Consider the following 17,200-nt stretch of genomic DNA (forward strand, 5'->3'; position numbering starts at 1 on the left):
ATGTTTTGTTTCCCTTAGATGCTCCTTTCCCTCCTTTCCCAGGATAATAAAGCTGGATGAATTCAACATGATGTGTATTGTTTTGCTATCATAGATACCATCAGGGCAACACTTGCAAAAGAGCAGCAGCTCACATGCGTTGTATGCTCACTGTGACTATGTACCACTTTCATAGCAACACTATGAGGTAGATACTATTAGCATCTCCTTTTCTGCAGGTGACAAGCTGCCATGCACCCAGCAACCTTTACAAAATCACAAGGTTGTGATGCAGCTCTGGGCTGTGACCTGGTACTTGTAACCACTCCCCTGTCCTCTCTTAAGTCATTCTACTGTCTGCACAGCCTGATGAGGTTTGCTCTGTCATCACATCTTCAGTTTTACAAACCTCTTTGCCCTGTTCATCACAACCTCCAAGAGTATTGGGATTCCCACAGCTTCTAGCATCATAGGGCTGGTAAATGCACACTGGCTGAAGTCCTGAAAGCTATTTTCTGGCCACTTGGCACTTGTGATCATTTGGGTATTTTGCATTCACTGTTAGAGAGGCAAGGGCCAGAGAACAGGAGAAGAGAGTGGTCTTCTGAGGCTTCATATAGGTGAATGTCAAAAAAGATGTAGACCAAAAGTTAACCTGAAATCATTCTCTCTGTTCCCTAAGTCCCCAAGTAATTCCCTGCTTTCTTCTTCTTGCCGGAAAATAGGCTGCCCTTAAAAGGAAATAACAGCATGTTTTTTGACACTTCCAGGTGAGTCCTGACATGAATAATAGCACAATGCTGACATGTAAAAGGAGTCAAGAAACGGTTAGCTTAGTGGTTTACCTATATTATTTCATTAATTTTCATGACATCTCTCTGAGCCAGGTACTATTATCTTTATTTTGGAGATGAGGTAGTGAGGTTAAGTAACTTGCCCAGGTTAAGCAGCTTGCCCAAGATCCCAAGAAAGTAGTGATTTCCCAATATCTGGTATGTTTCATGAAGACCAAGTCTGCCACCAAAAGCATACGACAACTGTTTGAAATACATAGCTCATTCCCACACTCCTGTCCTCGTGTCACTTAGCAGAAAACCTTGGGAAGTGGGACCATTTATTCCATAAGCATTGATGCATGAATCTTTATTTCTGAGGACTGTAAGGCTCATCCTCTTCAAACCATTATAAATGCTTATCCTTCCCTCAAGGGGACCTCATAATTCTCACCCCTAATAAAAGATAACACTGCTTTCAAATAAGATCATGAAAAAGGCTTTGCCATTACTATCGCACAGGCATTAAAAAACATTAAGCAGCCATTATCTGATGAAGGCTACCATAATCAGGCAAATGGTTACTAACTGATTGATTACGGTTAGGAGAAGAATAACTGACCTTAGATGGGCTTTTCTTAAACTCTTAAGGGAGGAACTAAGAAAATGAATGTAGACACTTGGAATCAAAGCTAAGTACCCACACTGCCTTCCGAATTTCTGAGATTTCATCCAAAGGGGCCATTGACTCTAGTTGGGAGTGACAGAGAGGAAATGCATAAAGGACCATTTTTATATTTAAGATAGAAGGATTTTACTCTCTTGTTTGTTAACTCAACTTGAGCTACAATTGGGTGTTTTCCCTATATATTTAGACCTATCAATGTGGTCAGCAGGAATCTAGGATCATCTAGCTCAGCATTTTTTTTAAACATTTAGTGCTTAAATGTTTAAAAAATTTTTTTTTAAATCAATCAAGTTTTCAAAATCAATCAAGTTTTCTGTACGGTTCAAATATACACAACAGACATGAAGGGAGTAGTTTTGGTTCAGGCACCCGCCTCTACCCAAAGCACACCCACATCCCTTTGGCAGTCAAGGGCTCCATGAAACACACATAGAAAACCATCCACTGAGACCTATTCTAAGAAGGTGAACTGACCTGCCCCAGATCTCACAGCTACAGCCTAAGAGCTGAACTGCAAAAAGAAATACTTTCTGCTTAACAAGTCCCTTTTCAAAGTAATAGGAGTGAACAGAGGAGAGAGATTAGGATTTGTCATGACAGAAAGTGTGGGTTTGGAAAGAGGTTTGTCGTCGAGAGTGCTGAGCTATTTCATGACAAGTCACTTTACCACCAGACTGAAAGCATTTTCTCAGAAAAAAAAGATCTGGACTAGAAATGACTTCTTAACACTGTTTCCCCCTTGAAGCCACACAGTTTTGGTTTACAGAGTGTATCCTCAGTCCTATCTTTCACTGCACTGTTTGTGAAGGGAAAAGAGAAGTGTTGCCCACATACAAGCAGGATCTTAGGGTGAAAGGGCAGGCAAGGTCTGGAAAAGCCCCCTTACTCTGATGGGCTACCACGGTGGACATATTTGCTCCATCTTGCCCACTCCATCCCCCAGTTGAGAGACTTGATCTGAAGGCCCTTTATGGTTCACTATCCTGGCCTATTTTCTGCTTTCAAGTACTTACTGACCTCCACGTATAATATTTGAATACCCTTGATCTAAATGGAATCATTATCTGTGCCTTGAAAGTATTCATCCCAAGGGCAGAGAGTTAGTATTATTATATTCCATTTCAGAAACTTGGAACATTGCTAGGTGCAGATACAAGAAGGTGGTCAACAGGGAAATGGATGGCCAGAGGACAGGAGTGTCAGGAAAACCGACTTTCCACCATGGACTCTTTCACATGATCGGATACATGTGTATAGCTCACCCAAAGAAGTCAATATACTTTATCTTAGACATTTTTTAAGAAGCATTTTCCTACTTAGAAACCTTTTCTACTTGGAAGATCTACATAGTGATCCTGTAGCCAAGTTCATGTGAAAGACTTCCTTCTTTCCTTTCTCTATGATTGGTATGCTCTTATTTTCTCTAGGATCCCCCAACCCTGCACCCTGATTCCCATATACTTTTACAACGGATGCTCAAAATCCACAGTTTTCTATAATAACCATGTATATTTGTTAAATAGCGTGGCTCACATGGATCTGGAATTTATCACCCCTTTGAAAGTAAACCCATGCCAGAAAATTTCAGCAGGAAGATGTTGTTTCATGGTAAGGGTATGGGAAAGGCCATGGTGACTGGGAGAAAGAAAACGAATGAAATATCTGGGATACTGCATACTTTACCAGTTATGTCATGCTGTTTGAATGACTCACTGTAGATCTGATACTGATTCGGACAATGTTTCTTCAACCACTTGCAGACATCCTGCTGGGTCCATAGAGCCACCGGTTTAGACAGCTTCACTGTAGCTGACTATAAATAAAGAAGGAAAGGAAGATCTGTCAATGCCGGCCCCATGCCTATGAAGACACTATAGTTAAAAGTCTTAGAGTGTGTTAAAGGCTACAGACTGGATTCCCTGAAGATAAATATCTAGTTCTTGTCTTCCTCCTAACCTCTGTAGACCTTGTCAATACTGCTGAAAAGCACAAAGAAAAGGTCCAGATGGAGAAGCCGTAAAAATGATCTAACCATTTCTGCTGAGAAAAAATCCCAAGGAATCCCTAGGAAGTAGTGTTTTTTAATGAATACTTTAGCAAAAAACAATGGGGTTGCTAAGCAATTAATTACATTAAAGGGGAGAAATAGCTGGCCCCAAGTGCCTTTCTTTGTATTCCAAGAAGGTATTTATCTCTTGCTGTCCCTGACATTTCTAGAGCCTAGTACAACACTGGCTCCAGGAAGTGCTAATAATATTTTTAGGAATGAATGTTACTGGATTTGGATAACTGTATACTAAGATCTGCAAGTCTGCCTGGGGGCTCTGGACTTAGGGTGGCCCTGAAATGTCCAGGAGCATTAGTTATACCAAAGTGGGGAAGCAAAAAGTCAATTCCACCAGGATGTGGAGAATGGTAATAAGATAATGGAGGCAGTTAGGCTTTATACAGAAGCCAACTAGTCAAGGTCTTTTTTTTTGTTCACTGGATCTTTCAGGGAAGTATTTATGAGGAAAACACACACACACACACACACACACACACACACATATAAAAACGCACACACACACACACATATATATAAAAACACAGGGAGTGAGAAAAGCTTAGCCATTGACAAATGATGGATTACAAATACATTTATTAGTGAATAAGCATCAATTTCATGCCCATGGGATGACCATGCTCTGATGGTCTCCCTCAGAGATCTCAGGAATTTGGTTTTGGACAGATTAATGCTTCACTATTTAGAATTTTTATCATGTTGGATCAGTGTTTGCCAAAAAAGTAAGGCTATCATATTGGCAGCTGTTTGAAGGCTCCTGGGTGGTACAAGGATGTGGCCATTATTATCCCTGCTCTTCTCCATACGCATAATTTCCTTCCACTTCTCTATCAAATCTTTCAGATTAAGCCAAAGGGAGAGCCTTCATTTGGTAGGAGTGTGATTGTAACACCTGCTGACATGTGTGTTGTTGTTGTTGTTGTTCCTTGACTAAGAAAGGGCTTGCTTCAGACTCAGAATCTTAAAAAAAGGTAGTATATCTAGCATCTAAGAACTTTTTAAAACTTTTTAGTATATTTAAAGTTACCCTTTATTTTATGGCAAATAATTATGGCAAAATAAATTTTATTTTCTGTAGCAATATCTTCTTTGCTTTTTAAACAAATTTGAGTTTAAAGACACAACTATCCCTTGGGCCAATTTTTAATAAAAAAATAAAGAAACAATGGTGCAGATGGTGAGAGAGTCATAGTGAAAACAGTGGAAGTAATATGGAAGCAATTCAAGGTTGGAAAGCACAATGCTCAGGTGTTTTTTTTTATTCGTATACTTCCAGTCATATGAGTCCTTGGGCCATTGCTTTCAAAATAATCACAATGCTGATCACTTTTTATTTTGTACTGTGATATTTTTCTTTTATTAATTGTGGTAGATGGTGTTTTCCAAAGATGACTTTATATATGTCCATATATTCATATATGTATGTTTTCATATAGACATATATACATACGTATGTATCTGCTTTTCATTCAATGGGACTGACATTTCTTCCACTAATATGTGGGGTTGATGCTCCCTCCTACTCCATTTTAGCAGGGTATGTGACCTTCCTGACCAATGTAGTACAGTGGAATTAATGCTATGTGACTTCTGAGGCTAGGTCATAAAAAAGAAACAGCTTCTGCCTGATTTGCTCTCTGGCACTGACCTTTGGAAACAACCATCATGCTATGAAGAAGCCCAGGCCACATGGAGAGACCATGTGTAGGAGTTTTGGCCAATTTGCCAGCTAGGGTCTCAGTTGTCAGTTATCACCAACCACCAGACAAATGAATGAACAAGCCTCAGATGATTCCAGCCACCAGCCTTCAAATCTTCCAGCTGAGGCCCCCAGATATCACAATAGAGAGTCAAGCCATCTTTGCAGTGCCCTGAGTGAATCCCTGACCCACCTAATCCATGAGCATCATAAACAGTTGTCTAATGCCGCTAAGTTTTGGGGTAAATTGTTTTGCAGTCCTAGTAAGTGGAATACGTGGTGATGATGGGAGGGTGAGATCTGTTATAATTTTGTGTTCCCCAGAGTGTCTTGTTTTCAGTAGATCCCATGTACATCCACAAAGATTAAGTGAATGAATTAATGAAATGAAACAGCATTCACAGACATAGCTTGCTATTTAATCAGCAGTGACTTTCACGTTCAGCCCTTGCTTCTCTACCCTGCTGTGTGTTGTGCCTACATGGCTCCTAATCAAACATGCCTGCAACCCTTCATACTGGGGTAATGGGCTGCAGCCATTTTCCCTCTAACCTCTGTGGGAACCCATATTGACTTTGCCTAATTTTGATGAGAGAGGAAGACCTTGGGCATGGAGGGTATAAATGAATAAATGTTTTTATTGTTGATGATGTTTAGGTTTTTTTCTCTTTGCTCATCATCATGTCCTTTGCTTTGCACAACTAGGAAGCTAGAACTTTAGATCTTTTAGCTAGAAATCACTTACCACCATGTTTCACAAGTCAGCACCTCTGAATCTAGTTCTCTCCTGCTCTACAAATGTTCCTTCAGATTAGCTGAATGAGTTTATAGCTGACACATCATTACCTTGAAACTCTTGCAAGTAGAGCTAATCACATCTTTTGAAAACTCCTGTAAACCAGTCACAGAAGGCTGTAAATTAGGAAGGGAAAGGCAGAAGGCTAAAGTTGCTTACACATCAATATACTAAACTTTTTCCTTCTTGGAAGGTCATTCTTTAACTTGCTCATTTCCTGGGAAAGGAAGGACACTCAGCCTCAACTGGGCTTCACGTGGAGATTTACCCAAACACACTAAACTGACTCAGAATGCATCCTCACCAGCCCACCATGTATGCTTTTGTTCTAAGTTTTCCTTTTATCATGAATTCAGAGATTCTGAGGCTAACAGGCAAGGAGCTGCTTTGCTTTATTCTTCAGCATACACTCTTACTAGGCATATATTAGTAAGAGCATATATTCAAAACTTTAGGCATAGATTTTTAAGACTGTATGAGGCTGGGCACAGAGGTTCATGCCTGTAATCTCAGCACTTTGGGAGGCGGAGGCGGGCAGATCACCTGAGGTCAGGAGTTCAAGACCAGCCTGGCCAACATGGTGAAACCCCATCTCTACTAAAAATACAAAAATTAGCTGGGCACGGTGGCATGCACCTGTAATCCCAGCTACTCAGGAGGCAGAGCATCGCTTGAACCTGGGAAGTGGAGATTGCCTTGAGCAGAGATCACGCCATTGTACACCAGCCTGGGTGACAGAGCGACACTGTCTCAAAAAATAAAAAACACTGTCTCAAAAAAAAAATTAAGATGGTATGAGCCTACAAAAATGCCTCCAAGTAAACAGACATAATAAGTAAAATGAGGGGAATAAAGATTCCTACAGTTTGTCTCTTCTTAATCAGATGGTAATAAAAGTATTGATACCATTTATCAGGTGATTCTTAGCCTTGGCATTTCAATGAAATTACTATTAGTTTGCCACACTTTAAGAGCTGTAATGACTCAAGTTACCCCAGTCTGCTGCTTCTTTTGGGATTCTCAGAGCTGACTTTGATTTGTTCTGCCTGAACTTCTCTTCTTGTAGCACCCAGGGTCAACCTCAGTTACTCCCACTTCCATCAACATTTCCTCCATCCCTAACAGCTACCAAATGTTGGCAGTGAATGCCATAACATGATTCCTTTAAAGAGCTTACACTTCACTTCCACGTGCAATTAGAACAACAAGAAGTACATGTTAAACCTTATCACTTGAATTCAACATATTGTCCCACTGAAGGTAGGAAAAGAGAGGCAGAGCCGTCATTGCCTTCGACCGCCTCTCCTCCTTTCCTCAACATCCAACACCTACACTCTCTTCACAGCCATCCCTAGACGATGACTTTCTCTGACATGCTGCTGGGTTTTTTTTTTCCCGCAGTAGGGGCCTAAGCCTAAATAATAATAGACCATAAAGCAAAGAAATAAAGCATTTCACCTTTACTAGAAACAGTAAACTCATAAGAAAAAAACATCCTGCCCAACAGCAAACATTAAAAAAAATTTGCCCCAGTTCTCTTTCTCAATGTTCATGTCTACCACATCATTCTCTGAATTTACAACCCTGGAGACAATTTTGGTTTATTTTGCTGCCCTGAAAGAGGCCCGAGGCAGTTTGTTATCTTAACCCCTATGCATAGTGACACCAAGCAGAATTCCAGACATTTCCTTTCTGAATTGGTCCTGGCCTTGCTACAGACAAACTGAAAGTGAATTTGAGATGCTTTTCCTTTCTGATGCCTTTCCGTTTTACAGGAAGAACTCACTTTATGCAAAATACACATTCCTGAGAGAATGGTTGTTTGCAAATTATTATTTTTTTTTTTGGTAAATGATTTCTATTTTAATTTACTCATATAATAAATTCAGCTATGTTTTACAGTAATTCTGATTTGTATTTAACTGGAAAGAACTCTGAAGCATTAAGTTTTAAGTTCTCCAAGGTAAACTTGAAGCTTTTCTGCTAAGTAACAGAATAATTAAATGCTTTAAAGAAGGTTGAAATTGAAAGAACATATTGCAAAATGCCTTTAAAGTTAAATTTTTATTTTGTGATTCAATTATCCCTTAGCTTATCTGTTTTACAATATAAATTCTCTTTTAATTTACTGGGCTTTGATTTATAAGAGAACACTGCAATTGTAAGATCCCAATGGTTGTACAAACTCTTAACTAGGTGAGCCCAGTTGGTTGATTATCAAAAAATAGAGAATGCTTAGACTGTTTACATTCATTGGCAGGACAAAGTGAGCTTTATGGCCAAATTTCAGAAAGCGGTTTAGTATATCATTATAAGCGAGTGTTTGCAAGCTCTAAGAATTGCCTATTTCTTTCCTTACTATCTTGCAATGTGCTTTCTTTAGTCCCCAGTCCTCTCTTTTATTAACTTCTATTGTGTCATTTTACTCAAGATTACAGAGTGAGAAAGAAGGAAAAGGAGGAAACACACACATACACAACAAACCATTAATGTCTACTTTAGCAGTTTTTAATGCTCATTCACCCAAAAAAGGTCACTAAATATCAGGAAAAATGGTTAGCTCATAGAATACTTGATATTTGAATTAATTAATTTTAAAGTACTAATAATGTCTTCTTCTGTCATCTTAATCTTTTCATGGAAAGAGGTGGTTAGAAAATTTTAAAAACCTATCTTGTCTATTGCATGCTGTTTCCCGAATGGTCTATAAAATCTACATATTAGGGATTATTCATGGGTTTGGACCTAAATATTTTATGACAGAGAAAACTCTTAAACTTCATGCCTCCTAAGGGGAAGACATCTCATTGCCAGAAAGTTTACAGGTAAAAGAAGAATGCATTTCCCCTTAGGTGAAAGAAAGATAAATATACATAGTGCATTTGTGTTTAACTGAAAAGAACTCTTAAACATTAAGTTTTAAGTTCTCCAAAATAAACTTGAACCTTTTCTGCTAAGCAGTAGAATAATTAAATGCATATAGTGTTATTTCACATTCTTCCATCTTTAACCACTGCTTTAATATCACCTGGATTATTTCTTACTTTTCAAATTTTGATGATAATTTCTTCTGATAGTATTAGAGCCCCTAAAGACCAGTAATGTGTAAGCAACTTAGATAACTTTTCTGAACATATAGTGAGGCATTATTAGTTTTTTCGTCTGTTCTGCACAGGGGATCTATTTTAGACCCTTCATTTCCTAGTCTTCTTTACTGGGAATTGTAGCTTATTCATATTTCCTTCAAAAGGCAGTGTCCTCAATGTGTTGACAACGAAAATGGAATGGATTATCGAAGCCTAAATTTTTATGATTAACAAGTAACAGGTGTCAATTCATCATTTGAAATCCTTATTAACCAATGTATTCGTTATTCTCCCATATTTGCATAATTTACATAAACAAAAGCTCTTTGAGATTCTTAAAAACTTTTAAGAGTGCGACAAAGTCCTGGGACCATAAATTTGAGAACCACTGTTTAAAGACATCACTGTTGTAGTGTCTTTTTTTTTTTTTAAAGGAGACAAGACTATAGGATTTTTTTCTCTTAATTTGCCCATATTGAATATTATTAATGGACTTTAAAATTTCTAAATGCTGTGACCACAGACTCAAAAAGTTGTCAAGGACTCTCAGTAGTTAGTGGGTTCAAGTTTAAACCTAATGCAAGAGTCCAATCCACTTTAAGACATCCAAGATGGGGGTTAGTAAACCTAAATTATGATGAATATAGCAAGGCTTGTGTGTGTAAACAACTTTACTTGGATAAAGACAAAATGTCAATCTCCTAATTTAAAATGATTATTTTTTCTTTTCTTCTCTTTTTTTGAGCTACACAAAATTTGGAAAAACACTGATCTAGATTCAGCACTTTCCCTGAAAATCCACAGCATCCGAAAACGTATCCTATGAAATAGGCCACACCATTGTTAATAAACATTAATGTTTTAAAACGTACTTTCATATGGAAGTCAAAGTCAGATCTTCATCATCTTTTTACTGATTCTTGAGTTTTGTCTTTGGATAAATGCAAGACAAATCTCACTGCCCACTGTACTAATCTCCTTTTCACATGTCATATCAGGGCTCTCCACTGAGTCTCACGGCTTGTTTTTTGGTTTCCTTTTACCATGATGTAGGCTGAGGAATCCAAAACTCTATCTCCAGCTCAGTTTTCTTCCTGAACTACAGAATCATATATACATATGCAACTGATGACTTCAGTTTCATTTTTACATATAATAAATATATCAAACTCAGCATGTCCAAAATTGAGCTCCTGTTCTTCCCCCTAAAAACGCCTCATTTGTAGCCTATATTTCATATCATAGAAACTCTATACTTCCCACTGTGGAGGCCCTGCATCCTGGATTTTTCATAGACTTTCCTCTTTCTCTTGTACTCTACATGTAATCTATTAGGGAAACCTGATAATTCTACCCTCAAATGTATCCAGATGTCAATCTCTTCATTACCAACATTGTTATAATCCTGATTGGAAACACTGTCATGCCACACCTAGATTCCTGCATCTATGTACTAATACAACAAACAGGTCATCCTGTTCTTTCCTTCCTTCCTCCCCCCAATTGAAATCTTTTTTTTTTCTTTTTTGAGACTGAGTCTCACTCTGTCACCCAGGCTGGAGTGCAATGGTGCGATTTCAGCTCACTGCAACCTCTGCCTCCTGGGTTCAAGCTATTCTCCTGCCTCAGCCTCCTGAGTAGCTGGGATTACAGGCACCTGCCACTATGCTCAGCTAACTTTTTTGCATTATTAGTAGAGACGGGGGTTTCACCATGTTGGCCAGGTTGGTCTCGAACTCCTGACCTTGTGATTTGCCTGCCTCGGCCTCCCAAAGTGCTGGGATTACAGGCGTGAGCCACCGTGTTCAGCCTTCAATTGAAATCTTTAAAATGACTTACAAAGGCTCACATGATCTGGCTACCCAGCTCTTTGATGTCATCTTTCATTTTATTTTTTTAAATAAAAATATTTTATTTTTTATTTATTTTTAATATTTATATATATATATATATATATATATTTTTTTTTTTGAGATGGAGTCTCACTATGTTGCCCAAGCTGGAGTGCAGTGGCATGATCTCGGCTCACTGCAAGCTCCGCCTCCCGGGTTCACACCATTCTCCTGCCTAAGCCTCCCGAGTAGCTGGGACTACAGGAGCCCACCACCATGCCCGGCTAATTTTTTTTTGTATTTTTAGTAGAGACGGGGTTTCACTGTGTTAGCCAAGATGGTCTTGATCTCCTGACCTCGTGATCTGCCTGCCTCAGCCTCCCAAAGTGCTGGGATTACAGACGTGAGCCACCGCGCCCAGCCTCTTTGATGTCATCTTTATTACTCTTCCCCTAATACATTCTGTTCCCACTACACCAGTCTTCTTCCTATTGCTCAAAAACGCCAACTATGCCTGTGTTTTACTTTGCTGGAATACCCTTCTCCCAGATACCTACATGGCTAATTCCCTCACTTCTTTCAAAGCCTTTGAGAATTGTCCAAATGCTCCATTTTCAAAAAGTCCTATCCCGATCTCCCTGTTTAAAAATGCAAGACTGCCTTCTGGAGCTTCCTATACTCATTACTGTGCTCCACTATTTATCTCTCCTTCATAAGTATCATCTAACACACTATACAATTCAATTATTTTTTCTACTGTTTATTATATGTCTCTTCCCACTGGCTTGCAACCTGCACGACAAGGGTCTTTCTTAATTTGCAAAGAATCTCAAAATTTAGAACAGTACCTGGCACAAAGCAGGAACTCAATAATTATCTGTTGAACAAATGAAAGAACTGTCTGTCCCACCATCATATATCACAGATCCTACATCCTTTGAGTGTCAGAAAACTGGTTCAGGTCCCAGCTGCGCTCTTGACATTCCCAGGTTGGGACTAAAACAGCCTTTCCTCCGATTAGATTTCTCTTATATTGAGCCAAAAATGCAGAGCCAGTCTAGCACTATAATTCTTAGCAAGACAGCTCACATCTCTGATCCTCAGTTTTTTTCTTTTTCAACTGACACAGAGAGTGATGTGATGAAACAAACTTGGCATTTGGAATCATGCAGACCTGGGTTGAAGGCTCTGGCATTCACTAGCACTGTGGGCCTTGGGCTGGTCACTGAACTTTTCTAAATGTATTTCTAAATTCACTGCAAATAATACCTATCTTATAGTTTGTGGAAGGATTAGAAATGGTTTAACTAAAGTACTTTAAATAGTGCCTCCCACATATTATGTTTCCCAAAAGTGTATCTTAATATCTCCTGAATAGCACTGGCATCCTCTTCTGCTGGATTCTCAAGTCTGGCTTGGGGAAGCAGTGGGGCAGCAGCATGGACACAGGCAGTCTTTTTTTTTTTTTTTTTTTGAGATGGAGTCTTGCCCTGTCATCCATGCTGGAGTGCAATGGTGTGATCTCGGCTCACTGCAACCACTGCCTCCTGTGTTCAAACGATTCTCCTGCCTCAGCCTCCCGAGTAGCTGGGATTACAGGTGCCAACCACCATGCCCAGTTATTTTATGTATTTTTAGTAGAGATGGGGTTTCTCCATGTTGGCTAGGCTGGTCTCGAACTCCCGACCTCGTGATCCACCCGCCTTGGCCTCCCAAAGTGCTGGGATTACAGGTGTGAGCCACCATGCCAGCCTACAGAGGCAGAGTCTTTGGAGTCCAGCCGACTTGAGCTGTAGGCATTGTGAGATGGTGTTAGGTATAGTCAGCTAAGATTGAAAGAAAAACAGTTGTTAAGAAAGGAAGAGGACTAAAAGGTACCAGTGAAAAACACAGGCATAGGAAGAGGACAAAAGTGAGAAAATAGGCTGGGCGTGGTGGCTCACACCTGTAATCCCAGCACTTTGGGAGGCCGAGGCAGGTGGATCACGAGTTCAGGAGATTGAGACCACAGTGAAACCTCGTCTCTACTAAAAATACAAAAAATTAGCTGGGCACAGTGGCAGGCACCTGTAGTCCCAGCTACTTGGGAGGCTGAGGCAGGAGAATGGCGTAAACCCAGGAGGCGGAGCTTGCAGTGAGCAGAGATGGCGCCACCGCACTCCAGCCTGGGCATCAGAGCGAGACTGTCTCAAAAAAAAAAAAAAAAAAAAAAAAAAAGTGAGAAAATATAGAAAAAGGGGGAAAATGGAAAAATAAAGATACCAAATTAAGAGGGGCAAAGGTATGTTTATCTTTATTCAGGCCTGGGTTTGCTGCAATGACACGGTATCACCTCATGTCTTCCAGTGATAAGTCCTGTCATTTATTTCTCTCTGAAACTCCGAATCAGCAGTCCTCTATTTCCAGGGACAGTCATGCACAAAGTGTCCCAACTCCATGCCAAAGATACAGCCCAGCTTCCCCAGGCACCTCATGGAGCTATTTATAAAAGCACACTATCCAAATGTGTAAACGCCACTGCTCACAAGCTCTGAAGCGGATGCTTGTATGCAACGCTGGTGAGATCTGCTGGCCCCCAAACACATGCTGCTGGGCATCAGGGTGTCTACAATAAAAACTCATAGAGGGAATAAGCAGATGTGCTCAGGCACTCAACAGGAAACAAGATGTCCTGGCAGCCTGGATGGCTCTGGTTATCAAGGCCTGTTCTTCCTATCAGCCCAGAATGCACAGCCTGTCAAGAGAAATATGGAGGGAGAGGATCACACTGTACTTTGCGTCTGCTCTGTCTTAGTACAGCAGGAAAACCTATCACTCATCCACATAGATGAGCACACTCTATGGGAGGTGCTGTGACACAAAGGCATATGTATGCCCTGAGCACGTACCTAGGGGCAAATCCCTCTGTGAATGTTCGATGAATGAAAGCATGACAAAAGCAAAAATGAAAACAAAAATGAACCATAAAAATTGTTATTGATCATCATCATCATCATGTCATTTCTACAACAATTACTTTGGAATAACAATGTGGTAGATTGATGACAAAAATGTCCTCAGTGCAAAAATGCCCCTGTGTAATATGACTAAAGGTCCTCTGCCATGAGATGGCACCTATTTTTCCACCTCTTGAGTCTGGGGGGTAGAAGGGAGCCATGTGGCTTGCTTAGACTAAAAGAATGTGGCAGAGGTGGTGATGGGCCAGGTTTCTGAGGTATGTTTCCAAGAGGCTTGGCACGCATTTGCACTCTTCTTTTGCTTTTCTGAAACCCTTCTGAGAACGTGTGTGATCAAGCCTGACCAAATTAGCTTCAGGGATGTGGCTTAAAAGTATACTGATGCCATTCCAGACATCATGTTCGATATCATTCTAATGATATTCTTCCCACAAAACATGGGAAGAGTTGTCTTAAGAACTTTACATAAATCATCTTGAATTTTCCTGACAACCTGCGAAGTAGGTATTACTGCTAGTAGAGAAACATGCTTAGAAAGGTAAAGTAACTCATCCAAGGTCACACCGCTAGTGAATTTCAGAAATGCATTCAGTCCAGGTCTGCAGTAATTTCAAACTTCATGCTTCATGATATCACTCTAATTTGATAGAAACAGGAGAGAACAATGAGGATTAGAGATGTGAGCTATCTTACTGAGGTTTCCAGTGCTAGTTTGCTTCCTTAATGAATTAAGATAAACCTGATCAAAGATGACTCTGACTTTGTCCTAATCTGGGTATGCCAAAGGCAGAGCTGGGTTCAGGACCAGCCACATGACTCCTACTCAAGGGCTTTTTCTACTCACCTTGTCGTGGAAGGAGGTGCATTTTCTATACTATACAATAGGGCAATGCTAATCTCTCTGTCTCTCAATTATATCACTAGTAAAGTGAGAACATACCTACTCTGCCCATTTTACAAAGTTGTTGTGAAGATCAAATCAAATAATCAGAAGTCTAAGTGTTTTATTTGGATCATTTTATAGAGAAGAGAGGGCTGATGGGCCCAAGGGATGTTACGGTCACCGTGCTGTTGGCACTGTGTTAAAAACAGAAGCTCTACAAAATATTGCTGCAATTGTATTTAGTAGGGCAGAGTAGGGATTTGGGGGCTTAGAGAGGCTATGAACTCTGGAATCCATTATGGTAGGGGGTGGTCTATACAAAGTTTCCAATACTAGCATTCTTGGGCTTTAAAAGTTAGCCACCCCCAACCCCAGGTCCATGATTTCTTGGTGTTAAAACAATTTATCTATCTGTTAATTCAGCCAAATGATGAATAAATTGATGGGGCTAGTATGGACTGAGTATCTGTGTCTCCCCAAAATTCATATGTTGAAGCCCTAAGTCCCAACTTGTATTCCAAGACAGGGCCTTTAGGGAAGTAATTAAGGTTAAATGAATTCATAAAGGGTAGTTCCCTGATACATAGGATTAGTGTTCTCATAAGAAGAGACCTCAGAGAGCTCGCTCTCTCTCCACCACACAGAGGGAGGGTGGCCCCTGTGCAAAAGAGGACATGATGAGACCCTCACCAAAATTGAACCACATTGGCACCATGATCTCAGACTGCCAGACATTTGAACTGGGAGAAAATACATTTTGTTGTTTAAGGCACCCAGTATGTGGTACTTCATTATGGCAGCCAGAGCTGATTAACACAGGAGCAAACTCCAGTTCAGATGGACTGTTCAATTCAAACAAAACAGTCTGGCAACCTAAGATTGACAGAGCTTTGAAAGTCTCACTACCAACATAGTGGGAAGGGAATAAGCTAGAGGTAAATGAATTACAATAGATTTTTTACTTTATACATATTCTTATACATTTGCATTTACTCTTCAAATACTAGGTTTTATACAATTAGAAAAAATTTTTGCTGAGAATTTGCCTCATTAACATAATTACTTTTATTTATATAAACTTTTTCCAGAATCCACGTCCATGCATGTATCTTTACAACCACATTCCCAATAAATAATAATGGGCCCTCATTTGATTAATTATTTAAGTAATTTTTACACCTTTATACTCATTCTATTATTCATTTTTTATCCTGTTTATTTCTAACCCTTTTGTTGCTATAAAAGAAAGTATGCACATGGTTTTAAAAAATAAGTTATCCCAAAATGCTCAGAGTAAAAAACATGAACTTCTTGTCCCATCTCTTCTGACTGGAAACTATCTTGTTTTCAAAATATAACCCTAACATGGTCCTAACTCAAACATCTCCCTTCTCCAACTTCAGGTGCAATTTCCAGGGGTAACCTCTTAGTGGTTTATCTTATTAGTCTCTAATTTATCAGACTCAAAGGATTATCCATTGATACCACAATAAGAATGATCAGGAATTAGCAGACACGTGCTGACTTCCTCCTCTTGTCTCTTCTTCTGAATGTCTGTGACAGTATTACTAATTTTAGTTCATCTATTATTTTTTAACCTTAAATGATGTATTTAAATCTATATGATTTTCCAAATAAGGTTTTAAAATTTTTTTCCTATAATTGTCTCTTGCCTTCAAAGTCTGACCTTCTGTCATCTACAATATTACTTTTATTATATATTGTCAAGGTTAACAGCAATATTTTCTATTCTAAGACCTCTATTTGGTCTGCTATGCTAAGTATGATTGTAAATTGAGTCACAGGTAAAAAAATCAATAAGCAGCATTTAGCTTATGATTACATATACTATTCCAATGCTGGGCTAATTAGTCTGGTTTGGATGATTATTTCTTCTATCACATTCTCAGTGGTCCAGTGTCATATCCACTAACAATCACAAATAAGTTTCCCAGCATTAAAAGTAAATAGACTTTGTTTTCTCATTTGCCAGCAGTTGCTTAAATTCATGCCACAGTTTAGTTTAATTCATATTTGGAACAAATATTCTTATGCAATGTTAGAGTCTTTGGGGGTATTTATTTATTTATCTTTGAGACAGGGTCTTGCTCTGTCACTCAGGCTGGAGTGCAGTGGTGTGATCCTGGCTCTCTGCAGCCTTAACTTCTCAGATTCAAATGGTCCTCCTATCTCAGCCCCACAAGCAACTGGGACTACAGGTGCATGCCCCCATGCAGCTAATGTTTTTATTTTTTTGTAGGGATGAGGGTCTCACTATGTTGTCCAGGCTGGTCTCAAACTCCTGGGCTCAAACCATTCTCCTGCCTTGGCCTCCCAAAGTGCTGGGAGGCATGAGCCACCATGTCTGGCCACTTTGGAGTATTTAATTTCATTTCTTTTTCTCTTGTTTTGTTGGTATCAATTTTTTCAAAGATTTTAATC

General features: G+C 39.5%; 1 protein-coding gene across 1 annotated transcript in view; it reads right to left on the minus strand.

The window, feature by feature from the left end:
• The window catches only part of SAMD12 (sterile alpha motif domain containing 12), a gene marked incomplete at its 5' end in the record, with an annotated part of 258,966 nt that overhangs the window by 70,063 nt on the left and 171,703 nt on the right, over positions 1 to 17,200 (minus strand). Inside the window, 1 exon segment of the mRNA NM_001133757.1 lies at positions 3,124 to 3,253. Within this exon segment, the coding sequence (NP_001127229.1) occupies positions 3,124 to 3,253 (130 nt within the window).

This window comes from Pongo abelii, chromosome 7 (genome assembly GCF_028885655.2).
Source record: "Pongo abelii isolate AG06213 chromosome 7, NHGRI_mPonAbe1-v2.0_pri, whole genome shotgun sequence".
NCBI classification, from domain to species: Eukaryota; Metazoa; Chordata; class Mammalia; order Primates; family Hominidae; genus Pongo; species Pongo abelii.